The following is a 21,720-nucleotide window of genomic DNA, read 5'->3' on the forward strand; positions in this document are numbered from 1 at the left end:
GAATGACTGGAACCAGTTACAAGAGAATGGCTGGGCCCAGTTACAAGATAATCGCTGGAACCAGTTACAAAAGAAATACTGGAACCAGTTACAAGAAAATGGCTGGAACCAGTTACAAGAGAATGACTGGAACCAGTTACAAAAGAATGACTGGAACCAGTTACAAAAGAATGACTGGAACCAGTTACAAGAGAATGACTTGAACCAGTTACAAGAGAATGGCTGGAACCAGTTATAAGAGAATGGCTGGAACCAGTTACAAAAGAATGACTGGAACCAGTTACAAGAGAATGGCTGGAACCAGTTACAAGAGAATGGCTGGAACCAGTTACAAAAGAATGACTGGAACCAGGTACAAGAGAATGACTGGAACCAGTCTCAAGATAATGGCTGGAACCAGTTACAAGAGAATGGCTGGAACCAGGTACAAGAGAATTACTGGAACCAGTCTCAAGATAATGACTGGAACCAGTTATGAGAGAATGACTGGAACCAGGTACAAGAGAATGATTGGAACCTGTTACAAAAGAATGACTGGAACCAGTCTCAAGATAATGGCTGGAACCAGTTACAAGAGAATGGCTGGAACCAGGTACAAGAGAATGAATGGAACCAGTCTCAAGATAATGACTGGAATCAGTTATGAGAGAATGACTGGAACCAGGTACAAGACAATGACTGGAACCAGTTACCAGAGAATGACTGAAACCAGTTACAAGAGAATGACTGGAACCAGTTACAAGAGAATGGCTGGAACCAGTTACCAGAGAATGACTGGAACCAGGTACAAGAGAATGACTGGAACCAGTACAAGAGAATGGCTGGAACCAGTTACAAGAGAATGACTGGAACCAATTATAAGAGAATGGCTGGAACCAATTATAAGAGAATGTCTGGAACCAATTATAAGAGAATGACTGAAACCAGTTACAAAAGAATAACTGGAACCAGTTACAAAAGAATGACTGGAACCAGTTACAAGAGAATGGCTGGAACCAGTTACAAAAGAATGACTGGAACCAGTTACAAGAGAATGGCTGGAACCAGTTACAAGATAATCGCTGGAACCAGTTACAAAAGAATGACTGGAACCAGTTACAAGAGAATGGCTGGGACCAGTTACAAGATAATCGCTGGAACCAGTTACAAAAGAAATACTGGAACCAGTTACAAGAAAATGAATGGAACCAGTCTCAAGATAATGACTGGAATCAGTTATGAGAGAATGACTGGAACCAGGTACAAGACAATGACTGGAACCAGTTACCAGAGAATGACTGGAACCAGTTACAAGAGAATGACTGGAACCAGTTACAAGAGAATGGCTGGAACCAGTTACCAGAGAATGACTGGAACCAGGTACAAGAGAATGACTGGAACCAGTACAAGAGAATGGCTGGAACCAGTTACAAGAGAATGACTGGAACCAATTATAAGAGAATGGCTGGAACCAATTATAAGAGAATGCCTGGAACCAATTATAAGAGAATGACTGAAACCAGTTACAAAAGAATAACTGGAACCAGTTACAAAAGAATGACTGGAACCAGTTACAAGAGAATGGCTGGAACCAGTTACAAAAGAATGACTGGAACCAGTTACAAGAGAATGGCTGGAACCAGTTACAAGATAATCGCTGGAACCAGTTACAAAAGAATGACTGGAACCAGTTACAAGAGAATGGCTGGGCCCAGTTACAAGATAATCGCTGGAACCAGTTACAAAAGAAATACTGGAACCAGTTACAAGAAAATGGCTGGAACCAGTTACAAGAGAATGACTGGAACCAGTTACAAAAGAATGACTGGAACCAGTTACAAAAGAATGACTGGAACCAGTTACAAGAGAATGACTTGAACCAGTTACAAGAGAATGGCTGGAACCAGTTATAAGAGAATGGCTGGAACCAGTTACAAAAGAATGACTGGAACCAGTTACAAGAGAATGGCTGGAACCAGTTACAAGAGAATGGCTGGAACCAGTTACAAAAGAATGACTGGAACCAGGTACAAGAGAATGACTGGAACCAGTCTCAAGATAATGGCTGGAACCAGTTACAAGAGAATGGCTGGAACCAGGTACAAGAGAATTACTGGAACCAGTCTCAAGATAATGACTGGAACCAGTTATGAGAGAATGACTGGAACCAGGTACAAGAGAATGATTGGAACCTGTTACAAAAGAATGACTGGAACCAGTCTCAAGATAATGGCTGGAACCAGTTACAAGAGAATGGCTGGAACCAGGTACAAGAGAATGAATGGAACCAGTCTCAAGATAATGACTGGAATCAGTTATGAGAGAATGACTGGAACCAGGTACAAGACAATGACTGGAACCAGTTACCAGAGAATGACTGAAACCAGTTACAAGAGAATGACTGGAACCAGTTACAAGAGAATGGCTGGAACCAGTTACCAGAGAATGACTGGAACCAGGTACAAGAGAATGACTGGAACCAGTACAAGAGAATGGCTGGAACCAGTTACAAGAGAATGACTGGAACCAATTATAAGAGAATGGCTGGAACCAATTATAAGAGAATGTCTGGAACCAATTATAAGAGAATGACTGAAACCAGTTACAAAAGAATAACTGGAACCAGTTACAAAAGAATGACTGGAACCAGTTACAAGAGAATGGCTGGAACCAGTTACAAAAGAATGACTGGAACCAGTTACAAGAGAATGGCTGGAACCAGTTACAAGATAATCGCTGGAACCAGTTACAAAAGAATGACTGGAACCAGTTACAAGAGAATGGCTGGGACCAGTTACAAGATAATCGCTGGAACCAGTTACAAAAGAAATACTGGAACCAGTTACAAGAAAATGGCTGGAACCAGTTACAAGAGAATGACTGGAACCAGTTACAAAAGAATGACTGGAACCAGTTACAAAAGAATGACTGGAACCAGTTACAAGAGAATGGCTGGAACCAGTTACAAGAGAATGACTGGAACCAGTTACAAGAGAATGACTTGAACCAGTTACAAGAGAATGACTTGAACCAGTTACAAGAGAATGGCTGGAACCAGTTACAAGAGAATGACTGGAACCAGTTACAAGAGAATGGCTGGAACCAGTTACAAGAGAATCGCTGGAACCAGTTACAAGAGAATGGCTGGAACCAGTTACGAGAGAATGACTGAAACCAGGTACAAGAGAATCGCTGGAACCAGTTACAAGAGAATGGCTGGAACCAGGTACAAGAGAATGGCTGGAACCAGTTACAAAAGAATGACTGGAACCAGTTACAAGAGAATGGCTGGAACCAGTTACAAGAGAATGACTTGAACCAGTTACAAGAGAATGACTTGAACCAGTTACAAGAGAATGGCTGGAACCAGTTACAAGAGAATGACTGGAACCAGTTACAAGAGAATGGCTGGAACCAGGTGCAAGAGAATCGCTGGAACCAGTTACAAGAGAATGGCTGGAACCAGTTACGAGAGAATGACTGAAACCAGGTACAAGAGAATCGCTGGAACCAGTTACAAGAGAATGGCTGGAACCAGGTACAAGAGAATGGCTGGAACCAGTTACAAAAGAATGACTGGAACCAGTTACAAGAGAATGGCTGGAACCAGTTACAAGAGAATGGCTGGAACCAGTTACAAAAGAATGACTGGAACCAGGTACAAGAGAATGATTGGAACCAGTTCCAAAAGAATGACTGGAACCAGGTACAAGAGAATGATTGGAACCTGTTACAAAAGAATGACTGGAACCAGTTCTAAAGATAATGGCTGGAACCAGTTACAAGAGAATGGCTGGAACCAGGTACAAGAGAATGATTGGAACCAGTTCCAAAAGAATGACTGGAACCAGGTACAAGAGAATGATTGGAACCTGTTACAAAAGAATGACTGGAACCAGTTCTAAAGATAATGGCTGGAACCAGTTACAAGAGAATGGCTGGAACCAGGTACAAGAGAATGACTGGAACCAGTACAAGAGAATGGCTGGAACCAGTTACAAGAAAATGGCTGGAACCAGTTATAAGAGAATGACTGGAACCAGTTACAAGAGAATGACTGGAACCAGTTACAAGAGATTGGCTGGAACCAGTTACAAGAGGAACTAAAATAAAAGCAGATTGCTTTAAGAAGTGTGACGTTTGGTGCTTCTTCTCCAGAAGCTCAGCTTGTCACTGTTAAGGATTATATTCTGTGTTCATACGATATTTACATCTTGTGCTCAGAGGGCTCCTGTCAGAGCTGACCGCTATGCTAACGGCCCGGCTCAATGAAAAAGAGGGAAAGAGGAGCATTAATGTCCACAGGTGCTGATGGGAGAAAACCCACTGTTGCCACCTTGCTGGTAGGATTCCAGCAGCCTGAAAGCAGCATTTTTAGTCCAGGTTAGTAAAAAAAAAAAAAAAAAAAAAAAAAATAGAGTGAAGTGTTTCTGTACCTGGGCAGAGCCCTGTGTTGCAGCTCTGGCTCTGTGTCTGCTGGCTCCTGCAGCGGGGCCCCGGAGGAGAGGCCAGGGGCCGTCTGTAGCGCTGCCTGACTCCACCACTGCACGGCTCGGCACATGCTGTCCAGGAGCTCCACACACTCCACAGACACAGATCTGAGGAGCAGAGTGATCACCTGTGTATGACTGTATTATCGACTGCAGCAGCTCTGATCGCTAAATCATCATGTACAACCCCAAGTAAATAAAAACAGAATGATTTATAAACCTCATCAACTCATATTTTATTCCCAGTAGAAAATAAACATCATGTCAGATGAAACCGAGACATTTTACGATCTGATGGAAAATATGAGCTGATAGTGAATCTGATGGCAACAACACATCTGGAAAAAGTAGTTCCAGGGTGATGTTCAGCATGGTGTAAAAAGTAGTTCCAGGGTGATGTTCAGCACGGTGTAAAAAGTAGTTCCAGGGTGATGTTCCGCATGGTGTAAAAAGTAGTTCCAGGGTGATGTTCAGCACGGTGTAAAAAGTAGTTCCAGGGTGATGTTCCGCATGGTGTAAAAAGTAGTTCCAGGGTGATGTTCAGCACGGTGTAAAAAGTAGTTCCAGGGTGATGTTCAGCACGGTGTAAAAAGTAGTTCCAGGGTGATGTTCAGCATGGTGTAAAAAGTAGTTCCAGGGTGATGTTCAGCACGGTGTAAAAAGTAGTTCCAGGGTGATGTTCAGCACGGTGTAAAAAGTAGTTCCAGGGTGATGTTCAGCACGGTGTAAAAAGTAGTTCCAGGGTGATGTTCAGCACGGTGTAAAAAGTAGTTCCAGGGTGATGTTCAGCACGGTGTAAAAAGTAGTTCCAGGGTGATGTTCAGCACGGTGTAAAAAGTAGTTCCAGGGTGATGTTCAGCACGGTGTAAAAAGTAGTTCCAGGGTGATGTTCAGCACGGTGTAAAAAGTAGTTCCAGGGTGATGTTCAGCACGGTGTAAAAAGTAGTTCCAGGGTGATGTTCCGCATGGTGTAAAAAGTAGTTCCAGGGTGATGTTCAGCATGGTGTAAAAAGTAGTTCCAAGGTGATGTTCAGCATGGTGTAAAAAGTAGTTCCAGGGTGGTGTTCAGCATGGTGTAGCATCTCTTCTTCTAACATGTCTGGAAATGTCTAGGAAGTGAGGAGACCAGTTGCTGGAGTTTTAGGAGAGGAATGTTGTCCCATTCTGGTCTGATGCAGGATTCTAACTGCTCTACAGTCCTGGACCTTGGTTGCTGGATTTCTGCTTCCATGAAGCTCCAGACGTTGTGTATTGGTGAAAGGTCTGGACTGCAGGCAGGCCAGTTCAGCAGCCGGACTCTTTTCCTGTGAAGTCATGCTGCTGTGATGGATGCAGGATGTGGTTCAGCATCGTCTTGCTGAAATCTGCAAGGTCTTCCCTGAAAGAGACGTTGTCTGGATGGGAGCAGATGTTGCTCTAAAACCTTCATGTACTTTTCAGCATTGATGGAGCTTCACAGATGCGGAAGCTTCCGTTTTGCCTCAGACTATTTTAAATGAGATTTGGTCCAGAGGAGATGGCGCTGTTTCTGGATCCTGTTCACATCTGGCTTCTTCTTTGCATGATGGAGCTTTAACCTGAATTTGTGGGTTTCAAGGTGAACTGTGTTCACAGACAGAGGTTTCTGGAAGTCTTCGGGAGACCATGCAATGATTTCCAGTAGAGAATCATGACTGGTTTTAATGCAGGGCTGCCTGAAGACCACCGGCATCCATTTTGATCTTCAGCCTTGTCCTATACGTACAGAGATTCCTCCTGGTTCTCTAAATCTTTTGGTGATATTATTCACTATAGATGATGGATCGTCAAAGGCTTCTCAATTTTACATCGCAGAACATTTTTCTGAAATTGTCTGAAATTGGTGAACCCCTGTCCTTCTTTCCATCTGAGAGACTCTGCCTCTCTGAAGTGCTCCTTTCATACCCAGTCATGTTACTGAGCAGCTGCCAATTAACCTGATCCAGGGGTAGGCAACTCTGGTCCTCAAGAACTGCAGTCCTGCAGGTTTTAAATGTTTCCCTGATGTAAAAACACCTAATTCAAATTGAACAGATCCAACAGCTGAAACCTTTCTGCAAATTTGTGCACAGTGACTCATTCATTTGAATCAAGTGTGTTGAAACAGGGAAACATCTAAAATCTGTAGGATTGCAGCTCTTAAGGACTGAAGGACCCACCCCAAACCCCTTAGCTACCTTTGATGGAAAGGATTCATCCGAACTGACACATAATAAATGAATTCATGGCTGCATATAAACTGTAAAACTGTCTGACTTCCCGTTTGGATGTTTTCATATTATATAGGGATCACTTGTTCATGTGAGGCGCCATGAAAGGATCCGTTTTACTTGTCTAATACACATCTGAAGATGGAAACCTGTCAGAGTCATTGCATCACCGTGTTCAACTCTTCCACCCGATAGAAAATTGAATTTTTCTCTTCTGCTACGCTTGTCAAACTCTGACTCGTTCACAGAGTTTCCTGCATGCAGTCTTTTGACGTGAGCTCAGTGTTACACAGCTGCAGCAGCCCGAGGAGAGCTCAGATGGAAAAACTCTGCACTGCATTACTTCTGGACTAAAACACAGCTCCACTAAGAAACAGAACTTTTCTGTAGAGATGAGAGTGAATACATTTTGTCCTCTTGGACAAAGACCATCACCTCTGCACGTGTCCTCAGGACAGCTCCTCTCCTCGACCAGCGGTCCAGCACACTGGCTCTCCTCCTCTGTTCTAATAGGAAGACCAGAATCAAGGTCCAAACAGGCTCGGAAGCGACTCTGGATCGAGACCATTTTAGTGCCATTGATGACTCCTTCTAGAGAAGCACTGAGCTGCTCGGAGGAGACGGGTGCGCAGGGAGAACAGGGCGTCCACTCAGACCACTCACTAAGGATTGCTGAACAGAACAGGATAACAAGCAGAAGTAAGACAACAAGCTGCGGATGTTACACAGTTCTTCTCGTTGTTCGGCTTTCTTACCTTCACACTCTCTCATGTCACAATGCAAAGTCCCGTTGTGGCAAAGGCTTGAAGACAGGAAGTCAATAAACAAATGATTTGTTAAACTCAGTCAGAGAACCCAGGTGAAGTAAGAGAGAACAGGAAGTAGATGAAAATGGATCCAGCAGAGAAAGCTTCAGACACAGCAGAACAGGAAGGTCCAACCAGAGGACCGAAGCAGAGGGTTCTGAGGCCTCACTTATAAACCTGTGCGTAGCAAAGCAGACTACAGGTGGCGTACACAGGGAACAAAGGAAATGCAGCGCACTTAAACTTCCAGATTTATAACAGTATGCACGCACATCCCACGCCTGTTTTCGTTTATAAATCAGAATCAACTCTGAGCACCGCAGCAGCCGTGTCCTCAGAGGAAGTCCTGCAGGTGCAGAGTGACACCATCACCGCTATCAACCAGGTGGAAGAGGAGTTGTGGGAAATAAAAACCGTCTGGATGGAAACTGGACTCTGCTACAAACTGCTTTGTTCTGTTTGCCTGTTTCCCCCCAGTGAAGGAAAGTTAAAGTAATGTTGGGACAAAGCAGTGATCCCGTCTAACACGGCTGAAGGTTGGCTGTGATATCCCCGACCTGTTAGCCGGTTCCCTCAACAGAAAACCCAACGTTGTCAGCACTTGCAAGGGGCTGGCACGACAGTCGGAAACGGTTCTTGAGGTATGCAGTAAGTTTCGCACCATATCGTCCAGCAGTCAGGTAAGCAAATTGTACGTCTTTCCACACTGGGGTGCTGTTTTTATATCCAACCATCAATGTCCTGATTAGCTACAGGTGGACTGACGAGCATGTTTCCACAACGACCATGTTAATAGTAATTATTACTAATTTGTCTAGCACACTTCTTTATTCATTTATTCAAACAGCTTTAATATATAACACGGCGTGAAAGATCATATTGGATTGTGCACAACTGTCTCACACTTCACATCATTTCTTTGATTTTATTCTGTCCTGATGGTGTCACAGTTTCCTGTTTTTCCAGACTTTTTGTGTACGTCTGGGTCAGAGCTGTCGTGGAGGTAGGAACATTCTCCCACTAAGTTTGGTTTTATAAAACCCAAAAGATGACTATAATTAGCGTACGCCGGCTTTTGTACCTACGGCAGCTTTAGAAATGAGGCCCCTGGTCTTTAATAGCTGGGGTCTCACCAGGTGCTGCAGTCGATCGTGACCGTGCCTCCCACAGGGACAGTGACAGGTGTGGGCGGATGTCCTGAAGCTTGGTGCTGCAGGTAGATGCAGCCACATTCCTCTGGAGGCACACAGCTGCCGTTCAGCTGAAGCAGACCCTGGAAGGAAAACCAAACTGACATGAAGGCATGTTATTTTAATTTCTTTTCTTTTAAAGCAAGACTACTGAGACTACTGAACATTAATGCACTTTTCTCACGAAGGTGCTCCCTAATCCAGCACCTATCTTCATCCTGTCTCATCCCTGAGATGTCTCTAGCTAGTAAAAGTCTGTCTGGTTTACTGTCTTATCTTTTTCTTTTCCTCTTTTCCTCCAATAATGTTATCTTGGGTCTTCTTTGATTAATTAGTCACAGTAACAAAACAGTGGTGTTAATTTCCATCTGTGGATTATTTGCAACAAAACATCTGATGGTTCTGTGTTCTTCAAGAGCGCTGCATCCTCTAAAAGCCTTTTCAGAGTCAATTAAATCTCTTTTTCAGCACATTTTCCCAGAGAACACACCCACCCTCATTACACAAATAAACATCCCCTGATATGCTTAAATCCAAAGTATTCAAGTACCGGCTTGGAGTTGCATAAATATGCATAATATGCATAAAATGATGGCATAATTATTATACTTACTTGTCTAATAACTGTGCCCACAGTCTTTAATTATATACATATATATATACATATATATATATATATATATATATATATATATATATATATATATATATACATACACACACAATAAATAATACAGTAGATGAACTAAGGAAGAATTCACCTGTGGGCAGTAACAGCCAGGTGTGCACTCCCTCACACCTGAACACAAGTCTTTACGGCCCTGCAGTGCACAGTGCTTCTCACAGGGGGCGCCGCATGCAGAGTACACAAATGGAGCGTCACAGGCTACAAACAGAAGAAAGAATTCACAAAGATGATGGAAAATAGCAACATGTATGGAGACCAGAATGTGCACAGACAGAGCAGCTTCTCCACCTTCACATGGACTGAGGCTGCACGGTCGGCTCTGGGTTTCCACAGGAGAGCACTGCTGCCCCCTGGTGGCCGAGGTGAGAGCTACACGGTAACGCTGCTGCCTCTGAGACACGCACGAACACTGAGACCAAACACTCCACGCTGACATGGGACAGCCTGCAAAACAGAACCATCAATCCAGTCAGGAGCTCCTGGGGTAAACACAGAGGTGGTCCTGGTGGGTCAGCTGGTAACACACCCATATTATCCATACCGTCTCACTGGCATCAAAACTACAGGACAGAAGAAGCTGAAGCCAAAATCAGTTTAGCCAATGGATTCATAATATGTCATTAAGTTAAACCAAACCAATCTGAAATTTATCACAGCTGGAAACATGCTGCTCATATTACAGCATCAACTTTTACAGCATCCTGTGGTTATTTACAGTCTGCAGCCAGGACACCCTGAACATTTAGCTGCTTATACAGAAATTAATGTGACCTCACAAATTTATGATGTATAATCTCCTTTTTCTTTGTGTGATCCATAAAAAATAGTGTTAACAACCCCACATTAAAATAAGTTAGGATGGTTTGGACCTGTTCTAATCTTTCTTTGAGGGAATTTGTTCAGCATTAACATGTGGAGGCAAACTGGAGATCTTCTGTCCAGCTTTGATCCTGAAAGACTTTCATAGATAGCAAAGAAGCATCTGTTCAGTCGCAGAAGAACATAGTTTAACTGGAAATGTTCTCATGGACCAAAGTGGATAAATGAGGGCCCTGGTCCTTAAACATGGCAGCTCTCTTAGAAAGGCACAACAGGGCCTGAACGTGTCCTGATAAAAGAAGAATGTGTGTGACAGGCTGCTGGTGGTTTTCCATCACTCTGCAGTGGAGAACATCTTCACATCTGCAAAATTGCTCCATCTAACCAAGTCTTACAATCTTAAATCCAGCAAAATAGTCTCTTTAAACTTGTTTGAAACACCTAACTTGAGAAGATTCAGATTATAATCAATTGAAATCATCTGCCAGTAAAGAAAGATAATTACACTTCATCTGAAGTCCTTTATTAAGTAAAAAGTCTGAAAACTAGTCTGTCAGTGCTTCTCTCACGGATGTTTGTTTCTGTCTTTGAGAGTAAAGATCAAAACAAGGTTAAAAATCTTAAAGCATCACCAGAATATTTCACTTGATTGCAGTCTGAAACCTTCTTTCCTCAAATAAAGACGGCTCATTTTAGCAGCGTGTCTCACGGGAAACCTGGATGCTCTGCAGCTGACAAAAAGCTCCTCAGAGGGTCATTAACAGCACAGAAAATCACCCTCTAGAGCTTAAACCGTTATCACACACTCTTTCCAGCCTGGCAATCAGCTGCCCTCAGGAAGGTGATGCAGACCAATCAGATCACGTAGCAACACATTTACACACCTACTGCAAAAATTACCTTAATATTTGAAAAAAAACCCAAAAAAAACAACTCTAAACTTGAAAAGATTAAATTAAGATCACGTGAAAAATCTGCCAGTGCAGTAATTACAGTTGGGTTGATTTCCTGAAATAAGAAAACATTTCTAAACTTTAAACGAGTGAGAAAGTTGTAAAACCCTCATTTCAAACTATCCAATCAATGCTCGTTCTAGGGTTTCTTACTTTGAGAGAAAAGAGAAACTAAATGAGATGATTCTTCTAAGTTTAATAAATGTTATTGTTTTTTCTTTAAAAAGTATTTACACTAAATGAAATCAATAATAATGGATTAGATTCACATACAGAAACTGTTGCACACGCCTAAAGCACTTTATGTTCAACCCATAACTCATTATTCCACATTTATGCAGGGCAGACACCAGCTGCCTCTCTGAGAGCCAGTCCATGCACCAGAATGGGTGGAGTTTTACCCAGTTTAAGGACAGATTAGCCAGGATGAAGGCAGCCAGGCTTCTACCAGATTAAAGCTGAGGTAACCTGGATGCTCTGCATTGGTGCTGGTCACCAACAGCACAGAAAATCACCTGCAACCATTATCACAGACTCTGAGTCCAGAACACGGAGCTCGGCCCGATGGCGGCTGTGTGGATCAGCGGAGGCTCCTACCTGGACACGGCTGTTTGTAGCACAGCTGGCTCTCCTCGCTGTTCCTCTCAGCTTCCATCTCAGGGGGACACGCAGCATCCCCGCCCTCCTCACACACACACACCCTGCGGCGGGATGCAGATCCTGCCCCACAGCTTTGGGAGCACGGTGACCATGGTGACCAGGGGCAAAGGTCATCTGTAGAGAAGAAGAGCGATTCTGAACTGTGCACCACATGCACATCAGGCACAAGATTTAAACCATGAATTTATGAAGGAGGCACAAGTAGACGAACCCAGACAGGGAGGGGTCTGACAGTACTGGGTTTCTCTCTCTGGCCCAATGCAGTTCGTTCCGTTGTTCCGTGGTGGAGGGTTGATACAGGCTCGGGTTCGAACATGTGTGCCCTGACCACATGTCACCGAGCAGTCGGACCACACTGACCAGGGGGTCCAGCCACCATCCACTGGAAACAACACTTAGTTTCATTAGACACACCGTCTGCACGTTTGTTTAGTTCTGATGCAACGCTGCCACTGAGGCGGACGTTGTGGTTGGAACAACTACAGAGACCCACCTCTGCAGTCAATGTCCTGACAGTAAACTCCCTCTGGGGTGCATGTGCTGGGGGACAAACCAAAGAAGTATTTTATTTCCCAAACAAAACATGTTCTGCTTTAGTCCATCTTCTTTTGTCTCACCATTGTTTGCACTCGCCCTGCAGCCAGATGTCTCCCACACTGACTTCCTGGTCGTCAAGGAGACAGAGAGGTGGGCAGGGTCCTGGGTTGCAGGATTTGTGCTGAACTTCCTCAAAGTTGCAATCTGTTCCTTCAGCCTCCGGGATTAGGGACCTGGAATAATACAAATATCCAACATTTTTTTCTTCTTCTCTGGAGACCAAGATTACACACACAGCCCTGGTAGTTGGGAAGATAAACTTAATTTATTTTATGTCATTTCAGACCGGAGGCAGAAAAAACAGGCCTCATCAAGAAGTTAATGGTACCTGTGCAGAACTTGACAACAAGCTGTTCAATGGATTTAATGTGAATCAGGTGTGTTTCATTGTCAGGTGTGTGTCTTTTTGCACTTATTTATGGATTTGGACAAGCTGTCTAATGTTGCCTCACTGCAGTGCAAATAAAGTTAAAAAGTCAGAACGTCTGAATGACTTCACACAGAAAAAATGGGAATAACAAAAAAGATTGAGTAGTTTTATTTGTGTCCTTTCCCTTACCTGTACCTGGCTCTTTGGCCCCGCCCACAGGAAACACTGCAGGGGGCCCAACTAGACCAGGAGCTCCAGACGCAGGCAGTCTGGCAGCTGTGATTGGTGCAGAGGAGCTGTCCGTCAGAGCAGCTGCAGTTGTTACAGCCCACCTGATGCCAGCTGCCGGCTGCCCACACCTGTCCCACTGAGTCCACACAGTCACACTGCCACAATGCCACACACAGGCCGTCCTGCTGCAGCTCACCTGCACACACACACACACACACACACACACACACACACACACACACACACACACACCGTCATAAACTGAATTACAAATGTGTTCTACTTCTGAATGCTCTTCCAGTCACATTTATATATATATAAATATTTTTTTTAAACAAATCTGACTGTTGGACAGATTTATATCCACTTCTCTCACAGCTCTCACTTTTATCATTTATCATCAGTTATCATATCAAAAACAACCTACAGACTAAAGAACAGTCATCCCACCTTGACTGGGTGTCCCACAAGGTTTAGTCTTGGGAACGATTCTTTATATAAAAAGCCTTTAAAATATTTGTCACAATTATATGCTAATGACACCGTTCTCTATACACATGCTAAAACACTAAAAGAAAGAGCAACAGAACTGACAAAGTGCTGTGGAATCTGGATTATATTGAAATACCATAAAGACCATATTGAAGTTCTTCTCTCGTTAGCCAGCAGAGGGCGCCAAATATGTGTAACAGTGAACGAAGAGAGCCTTGTGTGGCGAGTTTCATAAATAAATACTGAAAGGAATAATAATAATTAATACTCTATTAAATAAAAAATTTGCAATGATATAAAACCATTTTCAGTGTTAAGATTATTTAATGAAAGTTTAATTTCATAATAGTATTTTTATTTATTTAATAACATTTTTATTTATTCATTATCGCTATGATCTATTTCTTAGCAAATTTGTTTATTAATGCTCTTATTTCATTATAGTATTTCTAATTATGCAACACATACTTTGCATAATCAGGTTTATGTACTTAATTAAAGTTATTTTGCCAGGCCACTGTTTCATAGCTCATCATTGTTGTTGTTTATTGCTTTTATTGTCTTTCCAGCCAATCCTTCCTTACCGCCACAGATAAGCGTGCAGCTTGACTCCATCATGCTTGTGCCTACATCTTCTACCAGGAATCTTGGTGTCATGGTAGACAACCAGCTGACCTTTAAGGACCATGTTGCCTCGGTTTCCCGATCTTGCCGATTTGTTCTCTACAACATCAGGAGGATCAGACCCTACCTGACTGAACACACGGCCCAGCTCCTGGTCCAGGCTCTGGTCATTTCACGCATTGACTACTGCAACTCCTTACTGGCTGGCCTGCCTGCATGCTCAGTTAAACCTCTGCAGATGATCCAGAACGCAGCAGCACGTCTGGTCTTCAACCAGCCCAAAAGAGCTCATGTCCCTCCGCTGCTAATCGCTCTTCACTGGCTTCCAGTTGCAGCGCATCAGATTCAATGCTTAGCTTCTGGCTTACAAAACAATAACCCAAACGGCTCCTGTCTACCTCCACTCCTTAATCCAGAGCTACAATCCCTCTCCACAGTTACTCTGCCAGTGAAAGACGCCTAGTGCTCCCACCACAAGGTGGCGCCACATCAGTATCTAGACTCTTCTCCTCTGTTGTTCCCCGGTGGTGGAACCATCTACCAAACTCTGTCTGATCCGCAGAGTCCTTATCCACTTTTAAAAGCAAGATAAAGACTCAGTTGTTTAAGGAGCATTTCTGCACTTAGCTTAACTCTTCTACTCAGAATGAGTTAGAAAGATTTGTCCAGATGTTTGGCTCAACCAGGTACTGAAGAAGCTGCTGCACTTATGTCTAAGATGATGTTGTGTGATGAAATCATGATCTTGTATTTAAACAAAATGACTTACAAAAAGAAAAAAAAAAGAAGCACTGCCTCTAGCACTGACTTTATAACATTCTCATTATCATCAGTATAAGTAATTCAAATCTGTCCACACAAGAAAGAAACTAAACAAAATAGAGTTTTTTCTCATTTTCTGATCCAAATAAACAGCACTCAGCCAACAGTAATAAGGTTTGAGATTTAAAGTGAAAACTTCCACTTACTGAGTTTATTAGTTAATAATAATTTAGAATAACAGTGGATTAGATTTCTTTAACACTTTTCAAGCCACCAAAGAGCCTCTTCTTGTAAAGGCCTGCCAAGGGACTAAAGATGGAAATGAGCTTTATAATCTTGCATATTTGCTTTTAAAGTTTACTAATATGAACTGACCTTTTTAAAAAAAAACAAATGAACTGAAATATATTTTAAAGTGAATCCATGATTCCTCACTTTTACCGGGTGGTGATAAACTTCATGTGTGGCACAGCTGCCACTTACACGACCTTTATAAAGGAGTTTGAAAACACAAACACACACTTACCTTTAGGACAGCGACACCCAGGCTGACATTCAGCGCTGCCCTGGCACTCGATACCCTGCTGGAGGTCCACGCAGCGCTGTGGACACTGGTTAGCACACAACACAAACTCCTGGCCGGGTGGGCATCCTTTCTCATCTGACAAAACACAACAGAAGGTCAAGACTTTTTTCCATAACGTGATTCACCAGGAATCCTGATTAAAGGCTGTGCTGCATTTTTCAGCACAAAGACACGAAGGGAAATGTCCAGATGTTGAATCAATGAGCATGCCTTCCTTCAGGTCCCAGTGATCCACATAAAAACTGTGTTTGCACATGCTCAGTTAGTCTCACCACACGGTTTGGTGTTGCAAGGTTTGACCTGGTTCTTCTCTCCTTCACAGTTCTTCCCACCGTTCTTGGGTGGAGGACTGGAGCAGGATCGAGTGCGTATGGAGCGCCCCCCACCGCAGCGTTTATCACAGCGAGACCAGGGACTCCACCGGGACCAGCCTCCATCCACTACAACACAAACAGCAGCTGGAGGAGCGCCCAAGAAAATAACTGCTTCAAAGAGATAAAACTACTTTCATTTTTTACGAGAAACAAGCATCGTTACCGTCCACTGAGATTAACGTTTGGTTAGGTGTTTTAATGCTGACAAAAAACTGCACGAAAAAATGTAATTTAACCTTAAACCAGGTTAAAAAGCCTCTGTTCACTGATAAACTCCTTAAACATAAACTGTGTTCAACATGACTGCACATGTTCTGTTTGTTGATTCAGATCAGATTATATAATAATCAGGATTTTGTTGAACAAAACTACCAACTAAGAGAAATAAAGAACTAAAAATCTTTACTTGCTGTTTTTTTTTAAAAATTACGTAGAAGATTATTTTTCTAAAAACAAATGAAACCATGTTTCCAGATCCAGTTTCATGCCAACATGAGTCCTTCTGTGATGTCACCTTAACTCCCTCGTCATAGTTTCTGCATTTCATTGCAGAGACCAGAATTTCCTCCTAAAGTTGCTGTTTGAAGGTCTGCTGCCCCCCTCCCTCATAGATCTTCCTTTTAAAGATGCTCCACAGGTTTCTTAGTAGGGTTGAGATCAGAGATGATGGTGGCACCACCCGGACTTTTTCCCCCTTTATGGCCATTGCAGCCATGTTGTGCTGGGATGGAGTGTTGTCTTTACTGCAGGAAACGCTCAGGTTGAACCTTTCTCCCAATTATTCCAGTCCAAACCATCTCTCTACCACCACCTTGCTGACGTGGCAGCTTTGTTGGGACAGGGTGGCCATCCACCAACCATCCAGACCTCCACCCATCTGGACCATCCAGTGTAGCACGGCATTCATCAGTGAAGAAAACAGGTTGAAAATGAGTCTTCATGTATTTCTAAACCCACTGCAAATGTTTCTTTCTGTGAGCAGGAGGGACATTTTTCTTTTTCCATGAAGTCTCTGCTGTTTTCATTCCTTTCTCCAGGTATTGAACTATTTTTCATTTGCAGAAAGATTCTTTTCCCCAATCTCCATGGAAACTGGGATTGTCTTAATAAAGTGGAACAACCTCCTTCAGTAGTTTCCCTGTAATGAAACTAATCCTGGAAACTAAAGATCAAACCTTAGATGCTATCAGTGACCTAAACAACATAAATCTAACACAGAAAAACCCAAATGTTCCTTAACTGAATTCCTACATCAGTAACAGTGTAAACTGATAACCTGAATGCACCTTCAGTAGTTTGTTTGGTTGTGACTTTCTCCATCTTGTCTGTATTTTTTATAGAAAATGAACAACCAAGAACATCTGCAGCACTTTTCCAGACTTCAGACTGAAATGAGCGGAAACAGTTGCAGATAAAGCTTTCAGAACTCACCGGGCTCCACATGCTGCTCACCTTTGCAGGGCCTGATGTTACAAAAGCGATGCTCCAGGTTCCCTCCAACGATGTCCTCACACCAAGAGCCGTTAGCTCCAGGGCTGATGAAGGTTCTGATCCTCTGCTGCTGACCCACTCCACAGGACCGTGAACAGGAGCCCCACTGCCCCCACTCTGTCCATGAACAGTTCCTTCGTGCACAGTCAGCTCCGACACACACCTGAGCTGCAGGGAACATTTACTGCTCAGTAACACGAGAATCATTCAAGTCCTGCTTCTTCTTCTTTTTTTAACTTCAACAGACGAACACTCAGCTGTAATCTTATGAATGTTTGAGTTCTGACATGTTTGTGTTATTTTCTACTGTTCAGTTCAATAAAAAACAATAAAATTACAGTCATGTTTTTAAAATAAATTTTGGTCATTCGCAGAGCATTTAGTTATTTCAAAATAAATAAAAGAGAAATACAGACGGACGTTATTAATGCACAGAATTGTGGGAGTAATTTGGCATTTTAGGTAATTTGGGGTCTGTTTACATCGGTTTAGCAGTGGCTCTCTTCTTTTTAATCTCTGTCTTAATCAGAGTATTTTATCTCATCTTTTATTTTCAAGTTGTGTCCTCAGCTGCAGCAGCAGCATGATCAGCTCACAAAGGAGAAAAATTAACCAGCAGATTTCTATCCCACGTTTCCATCCTGGAGGCGGTGCGGTGATGAACACGTCCCAGACTCAACGGGCTTCTGCTGAAACTTTTCCAGCTGATGTGTTCTGGTTGAGCGTGGGTTGGATATAAAGGACAGTTTACTCTGTTTAAGAACAAATAAAACAAACAAAGAAAAAAAAAACGTTTCTATTTGGCTGGAGCACGTTCGACTGACGGCTCATTCAGCAACTCCGGAGAGAGCAAAAAGATATCTAAGAGCAGAAGTTCTGAGAGCAGTGAATGTGTCCGAGTGTGATGCACCACCCACTCCATCAGTGCGCAGCCTCTTAAAATCATGCCACAGCAGGAGGAAACGTGCTTTACAATCTCTAGAAGGTTCAGTAGTCTATGTAACATTTATTCTACGTGAACCTCGTGTAGCTACGACACCACGATGATGATCGCTGTGACGCATTCATGGGACCAGACTGCTGTCCGAGTTCAGGAGGAGGTAGTGACCCGTTTCTACATGAAGCTGCTTTTCTATGATTTTAATCTCACTCTGTGATTATTTATAACCAAGATATCACTTAGAAATGAAGACAATCAGGTGCAAATTTTTTTGTTTAATTTTCATTCCTTCTGGTTGTTAATGTCATCTCTGTCCTCCGTTACCTGTCAGCTGCGTTTTCATAAATAAACTTCATAATTACAAGTTAAAAACTAATTTAAGAAGAGTATATGAATGTCTGCTGCTTTTTATTTGACATTAGATGATCAGGTTGAAAACTAATGGATGAACCAAGAAATGAGAATTTAATTATTAATCTACAGGATTTTATGTTCTGCTTTTAGTCGTTTAAAACACGGAAATCTTCTCTGTGGATTTACGTTGGCAGTCACAGCTCAACTCAGAGTAAAAGCTCAGTCCTGACCAGGTGCCCTTAAACATCAGAGCTGATCAGGGATTTAAAGGCGACCACACAGAAGCTGTTCAGGGGTTCCAAACAGCAGGAGAGCTGATCCCACAGCGGGATAGCAGTCATGATCATATATTTGTATAGAAAAGGAAAAATCTTGAAGTGTGCTGCTGTGTAGTGACACCTGGACACTGGGGCAAGTTGCAGGGCTTCTCCTGGTGAGAGCTTCCTGAGCAGGGAGGATGGACACAGTGCCGATAGCGAGACTTCAGGGCCGGGATTTGAACGTCGGTGCAGGTTTTAGTGCAGGGACTCCACAATGACCAGGGAGAGAAGCCAGGATCCTCCTCTGAAGAACATGGAAGAGGAAAAAGGATGACACAAATAACAAAGACACCAGGGAGAAAAAGACTTCCTGAGCATCCGGAGCTGGAAAGGCCAGTCAAATCAGAAAAGATGAAATGTTCTGATTAAATTTCATGTCTTTTACCTGGAGAGGTTGGTTCCTCCGTTGGAACAACAATAACTACCAATAGAAGACAAAAAGGGAAATAAATTTATCCATCCACGTCTACAATGTCCGCATGTCTCCACTCCATCCCTGAACCGGACCCTGTGCTGTACCTGGACAGTCAGGAGCCTGGCAGAAGGTCGATTCCTGACGTGGCCCCCGGCAGTCTTTCCCACCGTGGGATGGGGCAGGCTGAGAGCAGCTCCTAGAGCGAACCTTCACTCCTAGACCCCCACAGGAAAGTGAACAAGGGCTCCAGGGGCCCCAAGGGGTCAAGCCACCATCTACTGGACAGGGATCTAGGGAGCAGTTCCACCTGCCATGTTCACAGCCACTGGAGGGACAGAGGGGAGTTACTACGATGAGGAGAGCTGACAGCTCAGGGTGACTATCTACTCACCAGGTGCTGCAGTCGTGCACAACTGCATCTCCAGACTGGACCTCCGTCCCCTCGGTGATGTTGTAGGACAGCAGAGATGAGACTGATGTGACAGACACTCTCTGTAGAGAGGCCAGAAACTCTTTATCCACCAGACAGGGGCACTCCTGAAACACGCGAACCACAAAAAAATCAGTCATTAAACTGTCTGAGCCGTGTGATGAGGTTTAGTCTGCGGGGAACCCACCGGCAGGCAGGCTCCGAGGTGTTGGTAGGTGTGTGGGGGGCAGTGGCAGCCTTCCTCGCATCCATCAGAGTAGCAGCCCTCTCTGCCGCTGACCTGAGCACAGCTAAAGGGACAGCCTTCTCCACGTTCACACTCCCTGTACAGCCTGCCGGGGGGGCAGCCCACATCTGCACGACAACATGGTTGAAGATGTTAAATCACTCTCCTCCAACGAAAGTCCTTTCATAATTAATCTGACTTGGAAGGAAGATGTATCCTGGGAAACCGGACTCACCGAGGCAGACGTGCGTGTTGCAGGTTTTGCTCTGGCGGCTAAGGCCGTGACATGGCAGAGAGCTGCAGAGACGAATGCGGGTCTGCTGCCCCCCACCACAGCTGACTGAGCACACGGACCACTGAGACCAAGGCAGCCAGGGGCCCACGGAGTCTGCTCACAGAACACAGACATGGCTGAGCAACAACACCATCCAGTCAGAATCTCTGTAATGCCCTTTTCCAGAGAGGAAAGCTGCACTCTGATATTTCTAAGACTTCCACGATTCCAGCAGCATTTCAGAGGCATCGTCTCGATACTAGGGATGTCAAGTGATTAAAATTTTTTAATTTGGATTAATCAGAGCCTACAAAATAATCATGATTAATTATATTGTGCCTGGAATCTGCCTGTTTTTACTTTGTTGTATCAACAGAAAGAGCCAAAGCTCACTTGGGTTTTTCTTCACATTTTTACATTAGATCAGGGTTATTCAAGTCGGTCCAGCGAGGTCCACAATCCAGCAGGTTTTCAACACACCTGACTCAAATTCATTAATCATTGTGCAGAACTTGATTGGCTGTTAGATCCATTTAGTTTGAAGTTGGTGTGTTGAAGCAGGGATACATGGAAAACCTGCTGGATTGCGGCCCTCATAGGACCGAACTGAATAACCCTGCATTAGATGATCACTTTAGTTGTAATAATCAGTTAAATATAACATAAAATCAAGACCTTATGAAATATATCTCCTTTGTGCCGGCCTTTTCCAGACCCGCCCCTGCATATCTGTAGTTTAAATCCTGTCTACCACCTGTCAGCTACTTTGTTAGAGAAGGTCCTTCTCTGATCTCTATCTCGTACATAATTCATAATTTCTCTCTCCACATTCATGGCCTATAAATGATCCGATCTGTGTCTCCAACATCTGCACAGCAGCAATGATTTAGAATAGACATTTTCTCACTAGAAATCTGAACCTGGTCTGTCTTCATAGATGTGTGCATGGCTGTCTGATGTCTAGTAGATTTTACAGCTGTGTCACTAGCAAACCTCATTAACAAGTTATAGGAAATCAAGGTAAACAAAATCTAAGTACAACAGGCAGCTGTTACCAACATGTTTCTTTCTTCAGCTTCATGTGACAGTAACATGGATCTGACGACATGAGACTGATCACTTCAGCTAGCGCGTCCAAAAGCAGCACTTTTAAATATGTGCTGTGTGAGCCGTGGACAGCTAGTTTTCTACTATTCGGCTGAATGATAAACAAACGCAACAAGAGAGACGTTGCTAACGACAGACAAGCCAATCAGCTGATCACCGACAGCCATCATGATTCACCACAGGAGAGGGAGGAGGGAGGAGGAGGCTGCAGCCATGCGCTGCACAGCTGCAAAAAGTGTGGGTGTTAAAACATCCTCATCCTCCACCAGTGTGACACCTTCAAATCATAGAGCCGGCTCACCTTCAGACATCTC

At 43.5% G+C, this 21,720-nt stretch overlaps 1 protein-coding gene across 1 annotated transcript in view; it reads right to left on the bottom strand.

Moving 5' to 3' along the window:
* sspo (SCO-spondin) overlaps positions 1–21,720 on the bottom strand; it is a 136,845-nt gene that overhangs the window by 36,916 nt on the left and 78,209 nt on the right. The window contains exons 85-104 of the mRNA XM_041968910.1: positions 20,261–20,413; positions 19,987–20,153; positions 19,761–19,906; positions 19,474–19,694; positions 19,340–19,375; positions 19,034–19,198; positions 17,302–17,508; positions 15,748–15,915; positions 15,416–15,550; positions 12,970–13,207; positions 12,431–12,583; positions 12,307–12,353; positions 12,025–12,195; positions 11,751–11,927; positions 9,670–9,825; positions 9,455–9,579; positions 8,637–8,776; positions 7,453–7,499; positions 7,133–7,369; positions 4,416–4,577 (exon numbers count right to left, since the gene is read on the bottom strand). Of these exons, the coding sequence (XP_041824844.1) occupies positions 4,416–4,577; positions 7,133–7,369; positions 7,453–7,499; positions 8,637–8,776; positions 9,455–9,579; positions 9,670–9,825; positions 11,751–11,927; positions 12,025–12,195; positions 12,307–12,353; positions 12,431–12,583; positions 12,970–13,207; positions 15,416–15,550; positions 15,748–15,915; positions 17,302–17,508; positions 19,034–19,198; positions 19,340–19,375; positions 19,474–19,694; positions 19,761–19,906; positions 19,987–20,153; positions 20,261–20,413 (3,051 nt within the window). The remainder of the gene's footprint in view (positions 1–4,415; positions 4,578–7,132; positions 7,370–7,452; positions 7,500–8,636; positions 8,777–9,454; positions 9,580–9,669; positions 9,826–11,750; positions 11,928–12,024; positions 12,196–12,306; positions 12,354–12,430; positions 12,584–12,969; positions 13,208–15,415; positions 15,551–15,747; positions 15,916–17,301; positions 17,509–19,033; positions 19,199–19,339; positions 19,376–19,473; positions 19,695–19,760; positions 19,907–19,986; positions 20,154–20,260; positions 20,414–21,720) is intronic.

The sequence above is a fragment of the Melanotaenia boesemani genome, chromosome 18 (genome assembly GCF_017639745.1).
Source record: "Melanotaenia boesemani isolate fMelBoe1 chromosome 18, fMelBoe1.pri, whole genome shotgun sequence".
NCBI classification, from domain to species: Eukaryota; Metazoa; Chordata; class Actinopteri; order Atheriniformes; family Melanotaeniidae; genus Melanotaenia; species Melanotaenia boesemani.